Source organism: Zea mays, chromosome 10 (genome assembly GCF_902167145.1).
Source record: "Zea mays cultivar B73 chromosome 10, Zm-B73-REFERENCE-NAM-5.0, whole genome shotgun sequence".
NCBI classification, from domain to species: domain Eukaryota; kingdom Viridiplantae; phylum Streptophyta; class Magnoliopsida; order Poales; family Poaceae; genus Zea; species Zea mays.
In genome coordinates, this window is record NC_050105.1 from 88,485,069 (window position 1) to 88,503,786 (window position 18,718).

At 47.4% G+C, this 18,718-nt stretch overlaps 1 protein-coding gene across 5 annotated transcripts; it reads right to left on the minus strand.

The window, feature by feature from the left end:
- Window positions 1–188: 188 nt before the first annotated feature.
- Window positions 189–9,792, minus strand: LOC100274837 (Putative CBL-interacting protein kinase family protein). Of its 5 annotated transcripts, none has more exons than XM_035962978.1 (12): window positions 9,738–9,792; window positions 9,375–9,649; window positions 2,525–2,596; window positions 2,274–2,384; window positions 2,084–2,164; window positions 1,923–1,976; window positions 1,702–1,827; window positions 1,343–1,633; window positions 1,038–1,154; window positions 873–959; window positions 719–793; window positions 189–617 (listed from the first exon to the last, which is right to left on the minus strand). In XM_035962978.1, the coding sequence occupies exons 2-12, from the start codon at window positions 9,606–9,608 to the stop codon at window positions 477–479; spliced, it is 1,389 nt and encodes a 462-aa protein (XP_035818871.1). In that variant the 5' UTR covers window positions 9,609–9,649; window positions 9,738–9,792; the 3' UTR covers window positions 189–476. The 5 variants fall into 5 exon arrangements, 3 of the variants coding, with proteins under 3 accessions (XP_035818871.1, XP_008661679.1, NP_001352792.1); XM_008663457.4 differs by having other exon boundaries at window positions 2,274–2,387; window positions 9,738–9,789; XR_002265438.2 differs by having other exon boundaries at window positions 873–954; window positions 2,274–2,387; window positions 9,375–9,784.
- Between the last annotated feature and the right edge of the window lie 8,926 nt (window positions 9,793–18,718).

Genomic DNA, 18,718 nt, shown 5'->3' on the forward strand with positions numbered 1-18,718 from the left:
AGCAGCCCGCTAGTGCTAATATTATTTCTACTGGCGGTTTGCTTTAGAAAACCGCCAGTGAAAATCTTGTTTCCACAGGCGGTTTTCTTAAGCAGACTGCCAGTGCTAATGTTATTTGCACTGACAGTTGCAAAACAACCGTCAGTGAAAAGGACGATTTCTACTGACCCTGGTGGCACTGAAAAACGTTAGTACAAATAGCTCTAGTACCACCACTATAGAGCTTCTGTGTACTGGATAAACGATTTATTTCTTAGATTTTACATTCAGTTTTACATCGGTGGCTACTACCACTTTATTTACATTGGAGCATGATCCTACACGTGTACGGCTACACTCTTTTACCTTGTCCTCTATTTCTGGGAGGGATCACACAACCGTTCCGAGCTGCGTTGCAGCTGAACTGCTTCGTCGTCACTAAATAATCTGACGCTACAAACATCACGGTCAGGGGGGCCGGCGGGGGCAGCCTTTCGTCACAACGCAACCAAAGGCGTCGCAGATCGTCTCTCCAACGCCAAGGCCAAGCCCGCGAGATCGTCGGCGACCGGCGGCCTCGTCCCAAAGATCTGGTCCATCTCGAGCACACCTAGGTCACCGCAGATCCTCTGACAGAGCTGCGGAGCACGTTTCAAGAAGCAGGCGGACCACTTAGTCGCTGGAACTGCTAGCCATGGCAGTGAGTCATTGACAAGTGCATGCATGCAGCTGTTCTTACCTGCCTGTACAGTGCAGGGTCGCCATGGGACTTGTTGAGCTCCACGACATACAAAGAGGGGCTAAGCTCAAAAACCTGGGATCACAGATGGCACAGCACTCCATCGTTAGCTCAAAAACCTGGGGGTGCATGCAGTTTAATTGCTGCGTTTTACCTCGGTGCAGACTAGAAACGACGACGACGACGACGACATAGGGTTCTTCTGATTCTTCGACCGGTCGCAGTTTCGCGTCAGCCTAAGCTGAAGAACCGGCCACACACGTCAACGTTGAATGTAATGGCAGTGCTGCGGTCGATGGAAAAGTCTGTACTGACTGACCTTACTATGCCCTCTGTGAACATGGAAGCCCATGTCAGTCGCAGAGCGTTCGATCTCGGCGAACAAATCCTCAGGCGGTTGTGCGGACGTGAACCTGATCTTCCTTTGGGACACGTCCTGCAGCAGAGAGTTAGAAGAACAGTTTACTCTGAGCTCAATTCAGTCAGTGTGTGATCTATGTATCAGTAGTAGTGCAGCGAATTGTTTTGAGCACACAAGAGGCAAATCGCTGTGCTGGAGGAGGAAAAAAAAAGAAAAAAAAGAAAAGGAAGTTCCCAAGATGTTGTCCACACACCACACCGTACCTCTTCCTCAAAAAACCCTGAGAGGTCTAGGGACGACGCCATTCCGATCAACTGAAACGCGTTGATGTGATGAGTGGTTTTACTACCCGCACCGATTTGCTTCACTGAATCGTGGTCGTCGTCGTCGTCGTACGGAGGAAGGACAGGGACGTAGTGCTCCTGGAACCATGGGTGCGCCTTGATCTCTGCCATGGCGATCCGCTCCGCCGGGTCGGGCTCAAGGATCCTCCGGAGAAGGTTCCGTGCGCCGGGAGAGAGCCACTCCGGGATCTGAGCATCGCCCTTGAAAATCTAGACCCGGCAAATTAAATTGTAAAGTAGCAAGAGCTACAAAACGATTTATCTGATTGATCCAGTACCTTCTGGTAGAGAACGACGATGTTCCGGTCGTCGAACGGGAGGTGCCCTACGAGCATCACGTAGAGAATCACCCCGCATGACCAGATGTCCGATAGCGACCCGTCGTACCCTCTGTTCTGCAGAACCTGCAGGCATTCGGCACAAGGAATTAGCACCTGGGGAGCTGTTTGGCCGCCTGGGAGTGATGAGTGAGTGAGTAGAGTAGTCAGGATTTCTTCACCTCAGGGGCAATGTAGTTGGGGCTACCGCAGGTCGTGTGCAGCAACCCATCGTTCTGGAAGTAAGTAAGAAAGAAAGAAAGACATCAGGCAGCACGATGAGCGATTTTGATGTTGCGAAAACCATTTGACAGAGAACTGTTTATCATATAGTAGTACCTACCCCGAGATGTTGCGGTAAAGCGCTGAGCCCGAAATCAGAGATCTTGATGTTTCCCTTCCGGTCGACAAGAACGTTCTCCAGCTGTGAACAGGTGGAACGTGGATTAGGGGAAAGGACCAGGGCCACGGACACAGCAAAACTTAACTGATAGGAGCGGAGCGGGATGAGGAACGTCCGGCCGGCACTGCACCTTGAGGTCTCTGTGACAGACGCCCTTTTCATGGCAGTAGCTTACACCATCAACCAGCTGCTGGAAGAGCCTCCTTGCCTCCTGCTCCGGGAGCTTTCCCTCACTGGCCGCCTGCTGGTCAGTTGCCGTTGCAGCAAAAGGGAAGCAATGGGAGGGGGATCAGACGCGTATGGGAGTGGTAACGGCATCGGACAAGGAGTGTAGCCTGACTGATCACAAGGGAGGAAGAACGAACGGCCGGGGCGGCTTACAATCCTGTCCAGCAGCTCGCCGCCGTTGACGAGCTCAAGCACCATGTAGATCTTCGTCTTGCTGGCAGCCACCTGGATCAAGAACACACGGTCAGGAACACTTTTGAAACTCAGTGGCAAAGAGATTTGAGACAGAGAGAAAGCGAGAAAGTGACTGTTGTGTATCTTTATTGCAGAGGGGATTCCCTTATATACAAGATTAAACAGTGTTCCACCTTTTAAAAATACGAATCATGTTTGCGATATGTCATTGTGGGGATCAGATAAATAGCATCGGTATACCCAATTAAACTAGGATCATTACTTCTTTTTGTAAAAAAGTCCTAGATCCTTTGTGCCATTTAGATATAGTAAAATATTCTTAATGCCAGCCCAGTGTCGTTTTATTAGAGCAGAGCTGTGTCTTGCTAGCAAATTTACTGCAAAAGCAATATCCTGCCGGGTATTGTTAGCAAAATACATCAATGCACCAACGACACTGAGATATGGGAACTCAGGTCCCAATATCTATTCTTCATCATCCCGTGGTCTGAATGGATCTTTCTCTAAATCCAAAAATCTGACCACCATAGGAGTCTTTCAAGGATAAGACATATTCATATTGAACTTTTCCAATATCTTTTGGGTATTTGAACTTTGATGTACTAGGATTTCAGAAGGTAAATGCTCAAGTTGAAGATCTAAGCAAAATTTGGTTTTACCCAAATCCTTCATCTCAAATTCCGTCGTTAAATGATGATGTGCTTCATCAATATCAAGTTTATTTACTATGATGTTGAGGTCATCAATATAAATCGATATGATACAGAATCCCACTTTGGATCTTTTGATGAAGACGCACGGGCAATCATCATTTTTAGTGTATCCTTTACGTAAAAGGAATCCACTCAATCGGTTGTACCACATTCTGCCCGATTGTTTTAAGCCATATAATGACTTCTGCAACTTTACGTAATACATGTTGTGTTTTGCCTTTGGATTCGGTATATCTATTCCATCAGGAACTTTCATGTATATATCAGAATCCAGTGACCCATAGAGATATGCGGTCACTACGTCCATCAACTACAAAGATAAACGAATTTGTACTACCAAAGATATTCAATATCGGAATGTTATTGCACTCATATCGGAATTTGTACGTCCATCAACTGCAAAGATAAACGAATTTGAAATCAACGCCGGGTCTTTGCGTAAACCCTTGTGGCTTGTGCTACAAGCCTTTCTTCATATCTCACTACCTACATTTTCATTTTGTTTTCGAATGAAAACCCACTTATATCCCACAGGGAAGATATTACGTGGTGTAGGCATTACAGCCGAGAAAACTTCTCTTTTGTAAAGCGAGGCTAACTCCGCTTCAATTGCTGCCTTCCACTTGATCCAATCCGAGCGCTTAGTGCACTCTGCCATGGTCTTAGGATCTAGATCATTTTAAAGGTCCTTAGCAATTTTCTCGGAGAAATATATATCGACATTGGTAGCTTTTCTATCATAGGTTTCACCGGTCTCAACATAGTTGATGGCAATTTCATCACCCTATAGAGACTCATCATAATTTCCCAAATTGATGTGTCTAGGGTTTTCCGATGTCCTAGTCTCGACAATGTGCTCATCCGAGCTAGGTCGCGGATCATCACAATCCACTTGATACATTGTATCCTCTTGATGTCTGTTTGCATTCATTATTGTTCTTTGCTTCTTAGCAACAGAATAGCGTTTATTCACCATACTTCTCCTCTTTATGAGTTGAGTGGTTTATTCGGTATTTCCACTCATTCTGGTGCATTCCTAGCAGGAATGAATGATTTAGTGACACCTTTATAATTAGTGAATGCATCTGGTAGTTCATTTGCAAGTCTTTGCAAATGTATAATCTTCTGAACTTGCAGTTCAGTTTCTGTAGTATGTGGATCGGTACCTGGAACACATTTAGTATTCCAATTTATTTCTTGACATTCCTTTGGGTACTTAAAGTCTCCCCCTAATGTCGGGAAATGTCCTCATCAAAAATAGAATCAGCAAACCGAGCCGTAAATAGATCCCCTGTCAAGGGTTCTAAGTACTTAATGATCGACGGAGATTGAAATCCCACATAGATCCCCACTTTTCTGTGTGGGCCCATGGTTGTTCTCTAAGGTGGTGAAATTAGAATGTATACACAACATCCAAATTTACGCAAATGAGAAATACTTGGAGGATTTCCACCTACCATTTGTATTGGGAAGTAAAATGATATGCAGTAGGTCGAAGTTGTATAAGGTCTGCAGCGTGCAGAATTGCATGACCCCAACACGACGAAGGTGATTTGCAATTCATCAATAATAATGGCCTTGCAATGAGTTTAATCCTCTTGATTAGTGACTCAACCAAACCATTCTGGGTGTGGACATATGGTACCGAGTGTTGTACTTGAATACCCAGCGCCATACAATAATCATTGAATGCCTGAGATGTAAATTCAGCAATATTGTCCATCCAGATTGAATTAATTCGATGTTCAGGAAAATTTGCCTTTAACTTGATAATTTGAGACATTATCTTGGCAAATGCATGGTTATGTGTTGATAGTAAACACACATGTGACCTTCTTGTAGATGCGTCAATTAATACCATGAAGTATCTGAACGGGCCAGAAGTTGGTGTAATTGGCCCACAAATATCTCCTTGAATTCTTTCAAAGAATTTAAGCGGTTCAGCTTTAATTTTGAGATGTGATGGTCTCAAAATCAGTTTCCGAGTTGCACATGCAGTGCAAATAAAATCTTTAGATTTGGGAAAATTTGTAGGGAAATTACGACCATAGAATTCCCTGTGATTTTTCTCATCATCCGTATGGCTGGATGACCAAGTCGATCATGCCAAACCTAGAATGGATCAACATTTTGGAAAATCACCTTATATGCAACATGTGCAATGGTCTTAATGTATGTATAGTACAACCCAGACGTGAGTGATGGAATTTTCTCGCATATGTGTTTGCCATATTTGTTCGGCTTGGTCAAGAAGAGAAAGAGAAACTCTTCTTGATTTTTATCATGGTTTTCAATATAAAATCTATTTTGCCGGATATCTCTAAAACTTAGGAGGGTATGAGTGGAATCAGGATACAATAATGCATCCTCGATAACAATTTCAGTACCCATGGGGAGCGTAATAGTTGCTCATACAGAGCCAATTATCACCGCATCGCGTCCAGCGATGGTCAAAATACTATGAAGAGCATGGTTATATTCTGCAACAGATTTAAAATCTTGCAGGCGAAGGTGATTCCACTCATGGTTGGCAGAGTGCCATATGAGTTCCTTCTACTGTTCATAGCGCTCTTTAAGAGCTTTCCAAAAGTTATGAGGGCATCTTTCCATAAGGTACTCCTGCTTCAGATCCTTATGGATGTAAAGCCTAAAAAGGAAAAGTGCAGTGTTCTTTTTAACTTCATTAACTAGAGCAGTACCAGTGATAAGTGCTGCTATAGCATCAATGATCCCACGAGAAACAAAAGTTATTTCAATATCTGAAGCCCAAGTTGGGTAATTATGCCCATCAAGGGTGAGTTCCTCGAACTCTTTAGTTGACATGTCCCTACAGTCATGACCATGGACATCCATTAATTTATGTATAAATTAATCGTCACAATGGTGATGTTGTAAGCTCAAATGCAAAAACCTTAAAATTACATGTGATATGAGTTGCCTAAAGGTTCCAAACCTTCCAATTGAAAAAAAATAATTTGAATATTAGTGAACAATTTATAGATAATCCTCAAATTAATGAGGTAGATCTCCTAGTAGTGGGCAAGAAACTTGCTGCCTAAAAGCACGGTCTCAGGGCTGATAAGTTCATGAATGAACAAACCGCAGTCAATGCTTAGGTCTCCACTACCCATGCTCGACTAATTATCAAAATAATATTCAAGAACTCCATATCCTGTTACTTTGGATAGCACGTATAGGTAATCATCCCGAAAGATGTAGACCTCATAGAGATAGTCATTTAAAATGCTGCCAGAAGCACGGTTTCTAGGCTACTAAACTCTATAAAAAATTCAGTGTGGCCAGTGCTTAGGACTCTAATCACTCTATGCTCTAATTCCAAAATAATGTAATTTTATTTTGCATGAATATTATTAAGTTTGAACTTAATAATTGCTATATTTGATTGCAAACATAAAAGAATGCGAAAATAATAGCAAGTAGAGATGTGAATTATAAATGTAAAAACAAAAATAATTCACGAACTAAAGTCTGCTATATTCATAATAAAACAGACAAATATGTACAATATATATAGCAATTTGCAGTCTAAATGCCAAATTTAGACATCCTAACACAAATTAAGACTGAATGTGCATATAAAACAGAGTCTTATACTAAAACTCTGAATTTAAAAATGATAAACAGACCATTCTGGGCCCATGGGACCAGCCCAGGCGGCCTGCCAGGCGGGCCAGCCAGCGGCCTGGTGGCTAGCACGTCGGCCCAGGCGTCCCACCAGGAGGCCATGGTGCCTATTAGAAAAGGGGGCGGTTAGGGTTGCGGCTAGGGTTTGCAACCCTAACCGCCCTAGCCACCAGAGAGCCGCCATCGCCATGCCTGAGCGCCGGCCGCTAGGAATAGTGCCCATCAGCCGCAGGTATGCCTCCCGAGGGCGGATCCGACCGGGCCCTCGCCTGCGTAGAGGGGCTGCACCCGTGTTCGCTGTTTGTCGCGCCCTGGCCAGGTCTAGCAGCACCCACGGCTGGCCGGACGCGCCGCCGCCAGGGGGGCGGATCCGGCCGCGCCCTTCTCGTCAGGGCCGCCACGACCGCGCCGTTGCTGTGCCGGCCGGCTGGCCGTTCGCTAGGGCCGCGTCCGTGGCCGTGGCAGCGCGTCCGCGCGCCGGGGAGTCGGTCGCGCCAAGGAGGGGGCGGGGGGCACCCACGCCTGGGCCAGTGGCCGACCGCACCCATCGCTAGGGCCGCGCCCGACCGCGGTCGCGCGCCGGGCCGAGGACCCTCGTCGGGAAGGCTCCGAGCCGCGCCGCGCAGGGGCCACGTCCGTGACCTTGCTGCTCCCCTCCCCCAACCGGCCGTCGTGGTGGCAACCGCGACCGACCGGATCGAGGGCCATTAGGCCCTCCCATTGGAGGAGGAAGATGGGGCCACCCCATTTGGGCGGTGGCCGGTGAAGATGACACGTTCGCGCGGGGCGTCGAAGGTGCGAGGGGGCTGTCCATGACGAGCAGCGATGGTCCCAACGACCACCGACACCGGCGGAGTTGGGGAACGACGACCAACTGCCGCTGCAGTGGGTGGAGGAGGCGGTGGTGCCTCCAGATCGACGTCCATCGGTGCGATTGCCGACGACTCCGCGTCTCCCATCGGCACCGGTGGTGACGGGGACGCAGTGGGGAGGCCACACTCAACCACCGGCAGCGGCACCACTGTTGTCCACCCGTAGATCACACAAATGTGCACATTTTGCACGTGAACACGGCGTTCAGGGATGACGTTCATCCGCGGGATCGCTGCGTCTTGCCCAGCAGCGAATGCCTCCAACAGTGTGTCATCAACAACATGGAGAACTTCACGCATACGACGGATGTGAAGGGAAATGGTTTGCTCCATACCTTTCCTGTTGATTTGGAGACCGCTGCCTCTGTTCTTGTCAAGAACAACAAGTGTTCTTCTTCTTCCTCTATTTTCTTTGAGCAGTGCTGATAACGTGTTGAAACTCAGTGGCAAAGAGATTTGAAACCGAGAGAAAGTGACTGTTGTGTGTCTTTATTGCAAAGGGGGTTCCGTTATATACAAGATTAAACAGTGTTTTCCAATGGGTGTGTCCCTTGGGAAGTAATTGTCAAATGGAGGGATTTAATCACATTGTAACATGTTTTGTAACAAACACTACAATCACTGGGGTGTTGCAAGTTGGATTAATTAAGCAATAATTGTATACTACTACTACTTGGGTAGTTGGGTGGGTCGTGCCAATAATTGGTGGACCCGGAGCAGCGCGACATGGAGCACCGTGTCCACCAGCTCAGCCTCACTATGGTGGGACTGGGATAGGCCGAGGCGGACCCACACGCCTGTCTCTGCCAACGGGTGTGCATGCCATGTGCACCAGCAGCATTGATTCACTACTGCTACTCTCCCTCATTCCGAAAAAAGTAGCAAGTACACCGAGAAGACAAATGTTTTAAAATTATATATAAAAAATAATCGATTTATTCGATAATAAATTTAATAATAAATTTATTCGAAGATATAAATACTTATACTAGAATTTCTTTACATATAAGTTAATATTATCTTTTTTAAAAATGCTGACTCTCTGATACGTGAGGTGCGTCGTTATCCCGAGACCGAAAAAGTACAGAAAGACATCGACAATATTTACAAATATTATTAATTTATCGCTGTCCAGATCTATGGGCTCAACCTTTGCTAAGTAGAGTGTACATGCTAGTAGTACTAATTAGTAATTATACTAAGTATTGAAAGTCTGGACTTTTACGTTCCAAAATTTGTATGGGTGAAAATTGTGGCTGAGAGGGTGGTGTGGTGCACCGTGCACGTGCGGTAGACGAAGACGAGCGAGAGCCAGTAGACAAAAGTCTTGCAGCAGTGGACAGTGGCCAAGTTGCAGTGCAGGCTTGCAGCTGAGCTGCGGCCAGGCAAATCGATCAAAAAAACTGCGATACTTACCAGTAATACTCAAATCGATCAAAAAAAAAAACAACTGGGGTAGAGATGGGTGGAATTTTCGAGAAGCAAATCTAGGAACGGCGAAGGCGTCTCAACACGCAACGAATCTATGTTAACAAATCTAGGAATTCGGAGATGGAAGACGAGCGGACCGACACCGACCTCGTGGAGGCGGACGACGTTGGGGTGCGCGAGCAGCTTGAGCGTGGCGATCTCGCGGCATATCTGCTCGTCCGCGCGCTGCGACAGCACCCTGGCGCGCTCCATGATCTTCACGGCAAACTGCCCGCCGCTGCCGCGGTGCCGCGCCTGCTTCACCTTCCCGAAGTTGCCCTCCCCGAGCGTCCGCCCGAGCTCGTACGCGCCCAGCAGCCCGCGCGCGCCGTCGCTCACCATGTCCGGTTGGCTTGGCGACGGGCTGCTCGATCAGCTCATCTCTGGAACAGAATACAGGGGAATCTTATTCAGCGCCGGGCGAGTCGGGGAAGAAGGGGATTGGGAACGGAAACCAGATCGTATTTATACGGGTCTCCTGCAGCCGTCGTGCCCGCTCCTCTCCTTTATCCGCTTTTTTATTAGCCTATCTAGAACCACAACAAACTTCATTTTATAATGTAATCTGCGTTAATAAGGCTTTGTTTTGTAGTCACTAGACTAGACTTTAGTGAAAAGTTTAGTCGCTAAAGTACACCGTTTGGTCCCATTTGTTTTCAGTGACTAAACAGGACTAAAGAGCATTAATTACTGTGAATAATGACTATATTACCTTTATTAAATAGTATATGTTTGTTGTAACAAGAAAATAGAGAGGGTTAATACGGTAAAAATTATACTTTAGTCACCCCTTGTTGACTAAAGAACTAAAGTTTAGTCACCTTATTTTAGTCACCATATTTACTTCTTTAGGGACTAAAGTGACTAAGCTTTAGAACTTTAGTCACCCTAAATCAAACGGGACCTTATAAATAATCTATAAACGGTGCATTCTACAATATAATATAATATTTTTACATGGTTATATATATATATATATATATATATATAATTTATTGGCCATAACCTTAGAGTTCTTCGGTCCCTTTATACTTGGGCTATGTGCACCCAACTAAAAAACAGCGAAGAAGCCCACACATGTACTAAAATCTGAATTAAATCTTCGAACTTAATTTCAGGAATCAACGTAGCGTCCTAAAATTGCGGGGTTAAGGTCTTGTTTTTGAATTACATTAATCTGGATTGCTATAATTCAATGATCTAGGATGTTTGGATCGCCTAGAGATTATTTTACGTAACTACTATAATCCAAAGGTAATACAAATATGTCAATACAGACCCTAATAGATCTGAACCCCATTGATTTTACAAATAACATGTGAGATGCAGCAAGCCAGGAACCATGGAGACGGAGGGATGCTGACAATGGAAGAGGAGACACTGTTCAATCTTCGGTACATGCACCTTCACCGGTCCGGTATAACCTTCGGTGCACCACTAGAATGTGTTTTCATGTTTCTTTACTTGGGCTTCTTTTGTTGTGTGTCTTGGACTCTTACATGATCTTTTAAGGTCTTCAATGAGTCTTGTAATTCCTTTGCTTTAAGGCGATGATCTTGGTGATCACCTCGTTGTTAATGCTAAATAGCACAAGCCATGTGGGCTATGCCCAATATATGTGCTTTGCAAGAAACCGCACGCCGTAGAAGTAAAATTTAAGGAGCACTACATGGATTCTCTTAAGAAGATACTCAGGTGATGCTTGATTCTACTTAGCAATGACATGAAGATTCAAGAAAACTTCAAAGTTCACCCACAAAGAACTTGTGATGCTTGACAGATCAAGATGCTAGCGATTCCCCATAGAGACAACTACCTGGTAAGGAGATGGGCCAATCCATATATTGCTACTAAGGAGACATAGCATAAGATGGCATGGATTTCACAACAAGCAAACTGATATATAGTCGACTAAGGAAAGTTCATCTTTATAATAGAATTATAATTATTTTATCCTAACATACTAGGATTAGAATCATGAATGGACTATATAAAGAGATGTAGGACTAGTATTCCCCTTCTAACAGGTTATACAGAAACAATCCAAAACAAGATAATTCAACTCATATCACATAGAATATTTTGTTATCCATTCACCGTCGAGTTTGGTTTTATACATATGTATTTGAAAATATTAAATTTATTATAACATTTTGGATACCCGCTTCTATCCCAGGAGCAACAGATGGTCGGGAACAGGACGTCGATCTCACCGACAGGGCCCAGCAACCGTCCTGGCCTACAAACCACGTGGCCGAATCAGATGCCCCCAAGCGGGCGGAGGAGGCCGGACGGCGGGTCAAAAAGGTGGGCTTCTCCCGTGTGAAATAAGGCCCACCAGACCAGGACTCACCAACCACTCGTCGTCGCGTCGTCAGTCGTCACGGAACGACGCAGGGGGGCTTGTCGCTCGGTGACACTTGACAGCACAGCACACAAGAAGGATCTCCGCAGGGGCAGTTTAGGCAAAGAAATTGCTGTGGCTAGGGACGATCGATGGATGATAAGAAGACGTGCACGGACAGGCACACGTAGCAGGTTGTTACCGTGTTGTTTTGTGTCCATGGAGTGGGGCTCCGCGTCGGCGCCTCGCTTTATCTTCTTCCACTGCCGCTAGCTAATCCACTAGCTTGGCCGGCTCAACTCAAGAGGTTGTTTATATTATTAATTAATTTGATTATTTGAAGTGGTGGCCACTCCCATGTGCCTTGTGGTAGTACAACCATCTCTAGCTAGCTAGGAGCATCCGGCCAATGCAAGCACTAATATGGATTATATTGGTAGGCTTTTTAACATATGTATATATATGTCTAACATCCTTACCCAGCCACTTATTGGCTAGACAAATATTGGGTTGGGGGGGGAGGGGGGGTGGAAGAGAGTAAGTGTGTCGATAAGGTCATTGTGTATTTTCATATATAATCACATGATCTGAAATCAAGAGACATCAGAGGGTTACAAGCAGCTCGTAGCTACCTAAATACAGATCGAGTGCACCAAAAGGTCTAAAGCACAACCAAAAAACATAGACCGAAAGTTTGGAACAACCTACAGGACAGGAGAGCTAGTGCACATGTATTGCTCCCGAGAGGCAATCAGAAGTCTGAGACTCAATTCTCCTCAGCTCATCCTCTTCATTTATCTTCATCATCGCTAAAACAACTATCCTATTTAGTGGCGTTAAACAACGCTAGCATATATGCTGTTAATTTGGGGGTTTTTTTCCTTTATTAAAAAAAATTTGTTTGCTATTTTACTGAGCTGGTCTTCCCACGTAGACAATCTACGTGTTGTGAGTTGCTTGTTGCCTCACTTTATTTACTGTTTAATTTTGTGCAATCTGCTAGTATTAAATACTTGGGTGTGATTGCACTATTGTGGGTGGATTTGTTTGCTCAATGATAATAGCGGTGTAGTGAGACAACGTGACAGTCTGAGTTTTAGTGTGTTATTAATTTCAGCATCAAGTATATATTTGTGCCTAATTATATCTCTATTTGTTGAGGCTGTTTACCTGTGTTAAATTCTGTTATTTTATTTAGTACATAGCTCCTTACTATTTGTGTTTATGCTTGATTTACTAGGCTTATTGCATTTGATCTAAAACTCTAATTTGGTAAGATAGGACTGTCACATTAGTCAAGGATCTCTGATCACCATTTAGCGTTGGAGGGCTATTTATTACATCAACCCGCTATTTTGAGAGCAATATTGTCGGCGTTTCGACCCCGGGGGGTCCCTGGACCGACGAGTAAATTGTCGCCGCGTGCCCCAGCCCAGATGGGTCGGCGCGAGACAGAACACGAAGGGGGAAAAGACAGCAAAGGGGAACCTGCAGCCTCCGTGTTGTCCTGCGCCCAGGTCGGGTGCACTTGCAGTAGGGGGTTACAAGCGTTCGCGTGGGAGAGAGAGAGAGAGGGGCCCGTTCTCCCGCGCGGCCAACCTTCTCGTACGAGAGCCCTGGACCTTCCTTTTATAGGCGTAAGGAGAGGGCCCAGGTGTACAATGGGGGGTGTAGCAATGTGCTAACGTGTCTAGCTGAGAGGAGCCAGCGCCCTAAGTACATGCCGTCGTGGCTGTCGGAGAGGTTTTGGCGCCCTGTTCATGTGATGTCGTGGCCGTGGAAGGACAGCTGTCGGGGCTGTTGGATCCTTGCTGACGTCTCCTTGCTTCTGTAAGGGGCTGAGAGCCGCCGTCGTCATGGAGCACGCGGGGTGCCATCATTACTTGTTCACCGGGGCGAGCCAGATGGGACGCCGGTCTTGTTCCCCGTAGCCTGAGCTAGCTAGGGGTAGGGTAATGATGGCCCTCCTGTGACGTGGTCGGTCCGAGCCCGGGGTCGGGCGAGGCGGTGACTCCTCCGAGGTCGAGGCTGAGTCCGAGCCCTGGGGTCGGGCGAGGCAGAGTCCGTCTTCCGAGGTCGAGGCTGAGTCCGAGCCCTAGGGTCGGGCGAGGCGGAGTCCGTCTTCCGAGGTCGAGACTAAGTCCGAGCCCTAGGGTCGGGCGAGGCGGAGCTTCCTATGGTGCCCGAGGCTGGACTTAGCTGCTGTCAGCCTCACTCTGTCGAGTGGCATAGCAGTCGGAGCGGGGCAGGTGGCGCTGTTTTCCTGTCAGGTCGGTCAGTGGAGCGGCGAAGTGACTGCAGTCACTTCGGCCCTGTCGACGCGGCGAAGTGACTGCGGTCACTTCGGCCCTGTCGACTGAGAAGCGCGCGTCAGGATAAGGTGTCAGTCGATCCTTGCATTAAATGCTCTTGCGATACGGTCGGTTGGCGTGGCGATCTGGCCAAGGTTGCTTCTCCATGAAGCCTGGGCCTCGGGCGAGCCGAAGGTGCGTCCGTTGCTTGAGGGGACCCTCGGGCGAGACGTGAATCCTCCTGGGTCGGCTGCCTTTGCCCGAGGCTGGGCTCGGGCGAGGCGAGATCATGTCCCTTGAGTGGACCGAGCCTCAACCTTAATCGCGCCCATCAGGCCTTTGCGGCTTTGTGCTGATGGGGGTTAGCTGTCGGTGTTTTGGGTCCGACCGCACACCCGGGGTTGCCCCTCGAGGTGTTTTTAGGAGTAGGACGATGTCAACGACTGTAGCAAAATGGTTCGTGCCGATCGCACGAGGGACAATGGACAAGATTTGCAGGTTCGGGCCGCTTGGAAGTGCGTAATACCCTACGTCCTGGTGAGTATATGAGCGTGGTTACAAGAGGACTCTCTGGATTGAGGGCGCAGAGAGTTTACGTGGGTGGCTAAGTAAAATCGGATCGATCGTTCTGAAGGGGTGCCCCCTAGGCCTTATATACTCGACCGTGGGGCAGTACACGTGGATATGATAGCTACAAGTAGCTGAAAGATAGTAAACCTCTTGAGTTTATCCCTACGTAACCCTTGCCGACTTATCCTCGCATGGCTCTGTTGCATGGGGGCTTCAGCGCGGGAAAGTCGGGTCTCTGTTGCGATTTACTCGTTCGACGTTGTAGGTCGTCCGGGTTTGCTCCAATCCAGTCTTACGTCTTCTCCGCTTCGTTGATTGTCTTTCCCTAGGCCCACGAAAGAACGACCTTACGATTTATTGGGCCTTTGGGCCTGTCGTGAGGTCTTTTATCTCTTTAGTGGACCCAGGGGATATCTATCCCCCACAAGCCCCCGATCTTTGGGTTGATTTAGAGGTAATCAACTCAAAGATCCAAGGTCCGAAAAATGACTTCCTGCTGTCTTCTCTTGCTCCGATCACTCGTTCGACCAAAGTTTAGTTTTGTGCTTGTGCCTTAGAGGTCGGCATTTTGAATTGTAGGATTCTGGACTTCATTGGGTGCACCGGAGGTGCACCCAATGGTTGTAGCCCCCGACCTTTGAGTAGATTTTAGAAGATAATCTACTCGAAGGTCTTCCCCAAAGATTATCTCCCTTCGCGCTCCTGCATCTCGGTTGAGAATTGGTCTTTTCAATCTTGTCCCACGCCTTAGAAGTCGGCGCTATATCGGTTTAGAATGATAATCCATGGGGCTATATCCCATTGGAGGTCAGCATTATGTCATCAATATTTTGTTGCAGAGGTCAGCATATATTTTGTCTTTAGCAGCCGAGTTTGCAATCCATCCATATCTTGCTAGGTAGTGCAATTTATTTGCTTCTGCGACTGATTAGACGTTTGATGGACGTTCTCTGTCTAGTCCTCACATCGCTTCTGTCGGTCATATCTTGTACTTTGCTGGCTATATTTGGCTTTCCTCTGATCCTTACTGATGTCTCATTTTTGTCTTGAGGTATTTACTGCGTGCCCTGCACGGATGTGACCGTTTTGAAAAATATACTGATAATTCCTGGGCGTCCCCCCCCAATGGGTGTGGGCAAGGGACGGCTTGGTATGCTAAGTGTTTTAGCCGGCTGCTTCTGAGTAGTAATGTGATGGGACGGCTAGTGTAATCATATCCTTTGTGCTGTTGACTGGAGTCCCAATGGGTGTAGTGCTGCATGAAACGGCGTTTGCCGTCTGACGTGTCTTCGGATGGGTGGGAGTGCTTATTGAATGCTTTGCGACTGTTCAGTGACCGCGGTTGGAAGTGAGCGGTTGCCTTTCCTTTCTATAAATAACGCCCTTGCTCCTCTGGTTTTTCACATCTCTTCGCTGTTCTTTACCGCGTCCTTCTTCTCCCCTCTGTCTGCTTCCACCATGGGCAAGGGTACCAAGCGCAAGCGTGAGCCCACTCCTCCGTCGGATGATTTCGGTGACTCGGAATACTCGGAGGAGGAGTTCTCCTCCGAGTCCGAGGGATCTCCGGCTCCCGTCTCTCCCCCGGCGTCGTCTGATGATTCAGACGACTCCCAGGGGATTGCCGCGGAGGTCTGGACGTATATCCGGGCCGTCGAGCGCTCCGGGCTCGAGGGCTCGGATGAGTCTGAGTTCTCCTCGGACGAGGAGGACTCGAACGGCGGCGAGGACGAAGATGACGACGACGACGACGGCAACGGCGACGACGGTGGCGACGGCGATGGTGACGGCAGCAACGGCGGCGGGGCGACGACGACAAGGGCAGTACCAGAGGCGGCAGCAGTACGGGCAGCACCAGAGGCGGCGGCAGCAAAGGCGGCACCAAGGGCGGCGGCGGCGGTAGCAGCAGCAAGGCCAGTGGCTAAACGCCACTGGTCTTTAGATATTAGTATAGTTAGAATAATGTAGTAGTAATGTAGAGTAGTATAGTGTAGTTTAGTAGTAGTAGTAATGTAGAGTAGAAGTAGGGAAGCACCAACTCGCGAAGAGTTGGTTTGTAAACTTATTAACTTCCCCTTAATGAAGAACTGTTGTTGGCCTTATCTCGATGATTCGCTTTCTCTGATTGTTGAACTGGTTCTTTTGATATAGTAGATGAATAACTTGCGCATCATATTGACGCTTCCAGAAGTAGCTGCCGAGTAATATTGTAGTCGGTATCGGCATTTTAGAAGCAACACCGAGCGATTGAAAGTTGACATCAGCGTTTTAGAAGTAACACCGAGCAATCGGACACGAGATCGGCTTTTTAGAGGCCACGCCGAGTGACTGAAGGTCGGTATTGGCATTTTAGAAGTAATGCCAAGTGATAGAATGCAAGTTCAGCGTTTTGGAGGCAACGCCGAATGATTGGAGGTCGGCGTCGGCGTTTTAGAAGTAACGTCGAGCGATTGAACACGAGGTCGGCGTGTTAGAAACCGCGCCAAGTGATTGAAGGTCAGCATCGGCGTTTTAGAAGTAATGCCGAGCGATAGAATACAGGGTCAGCGTTTTAGAGGCAACACCGAGTGATTTGAAGATCGGCGTCGGCATTTTAGAAGTAATGCCGAGCGGTTGAATACGGGGTCAGCGTCTTAGAAGCAACGCCGAGTGGTTTGAAGGTCTGCGTCGGTATTTTAGAAGTAATGCCGAGCGATTGAATACGAAGTCAGCGTCTTAGAGGCGACGCCGAGTGGTTTGAAGGTCTGCGTCGGCATTTTAGAAGTAATGCCGAGCGATAGAATACGAAGTCAGCGTCTTAGAGGCAACGCCGAGTGGTTTGAAGGTCGGCGTCGGCATTTTAGAAGTAATGCCGAGCGATAGAATACAGGGTCAGCGTTTTAGAGGCAACGCTGAGTACTAGCCAGCCGCGCGGGTTATTTTGAGGATAATATCCGAGTGATGAGGTGGCACGCCGACTTTTTCGGAAATAACTGCCAGATGTCCATGTGGCATGCTGAGGTTTCGGAAATAACCGCCGGGTGATGACTGGGCGCTTTTTGAAAAGGTATCTGGCTCAAGAATATCCCATAAGAGTTGCGCTTTTAGCCGCCTTTGCTTTTCGTGCCCTAGTTCTTGCATTTCCGCATCTGAATCTTCTCTGCCACTCGTCTCCTACTCTGTTCGCCAGTGAGAAGCAAGATGGCGCCCAAGATGAAAACTGCGAACTCGTCTGCTGCAGTGATCCCCGTAATCGACCCCAACAGTCAGTTACCCTTCGCAGGTAACCATATGTCTGTTATTTCCGAAGCTGAGCTTCTCCGTCTTGTCTCCATCGGGGTTCTTCTTCCGCGGGAACTCTGTTCTTGGCGGATTTGCCACGGGACTACTGTCCCAACCGAAGATACCCACGAGTCATTAGTTTATGCTCCTTTCCTTCTCCGCGGCCTCGGCCTTCCCATCTCTCCTTTTTTCCGCGGCCTCCTTGATTTTTATCACATCAACTTGACTCATTTGAACCCTAATTCCATTCTCCAAATCTCCATTTTCGTTCACCTATGCGAAGCCTACCTCGGTGTGCTGCCGCATTTCGGTTTATGGAAGTATCTGTATCACTGCCGTCCTGGGATGGCCGGGGGCAACATCAGCTGGTCGGAGGTGCCAGTTTGGAGATGCGCCGTGGGCGGAAGTGAAAGTTCCCTTTGCCCGGGAACAGGATCTGGATGTCGCCTAGAGGGGGGGTGAATAGGCGAATAAAAAATTATCACTTTAAAACTTTAGTTCTTACTCTACTCAAAGACCAGATCGCAGTGGAATGAAAGATCCTTTGAGTAGGTTGCAGCGGAATAGAAGATCCTGTCTCAAAATGCCCTGCACTTCAAATATAACTTGTACCACAGATAAGTGTTGAAGTGCAGATATAAAAAGTGAGTAAGATAGAGAGTCAGCACTCAATACAGAGCGAAGCACACAGACGCAGGAATTTATCCCGAGGTTCGGCCAAGCCTGAAATGCTTGCCTAGTCCTCGTTGGAGTTAGCCACACCTGGGCTTGGAGTCTATTTCAACTCCTTCCTCCATTTGCTCAGATCTGTCAGTATGACAGATAGAGCCTTCCACTATGTTGAGTTGGGTTACAACAAAGCCGCGGCTGCTTACAATCTTCTTGACAGCACTCCGGCGGAGTAACAATGCGCTCAAGACTTTGCTCTAGCTCTTTGCAGCACCTCTCCACTCTCTAAAGGCTTATAACTTTGCCTTCACACAAACTAG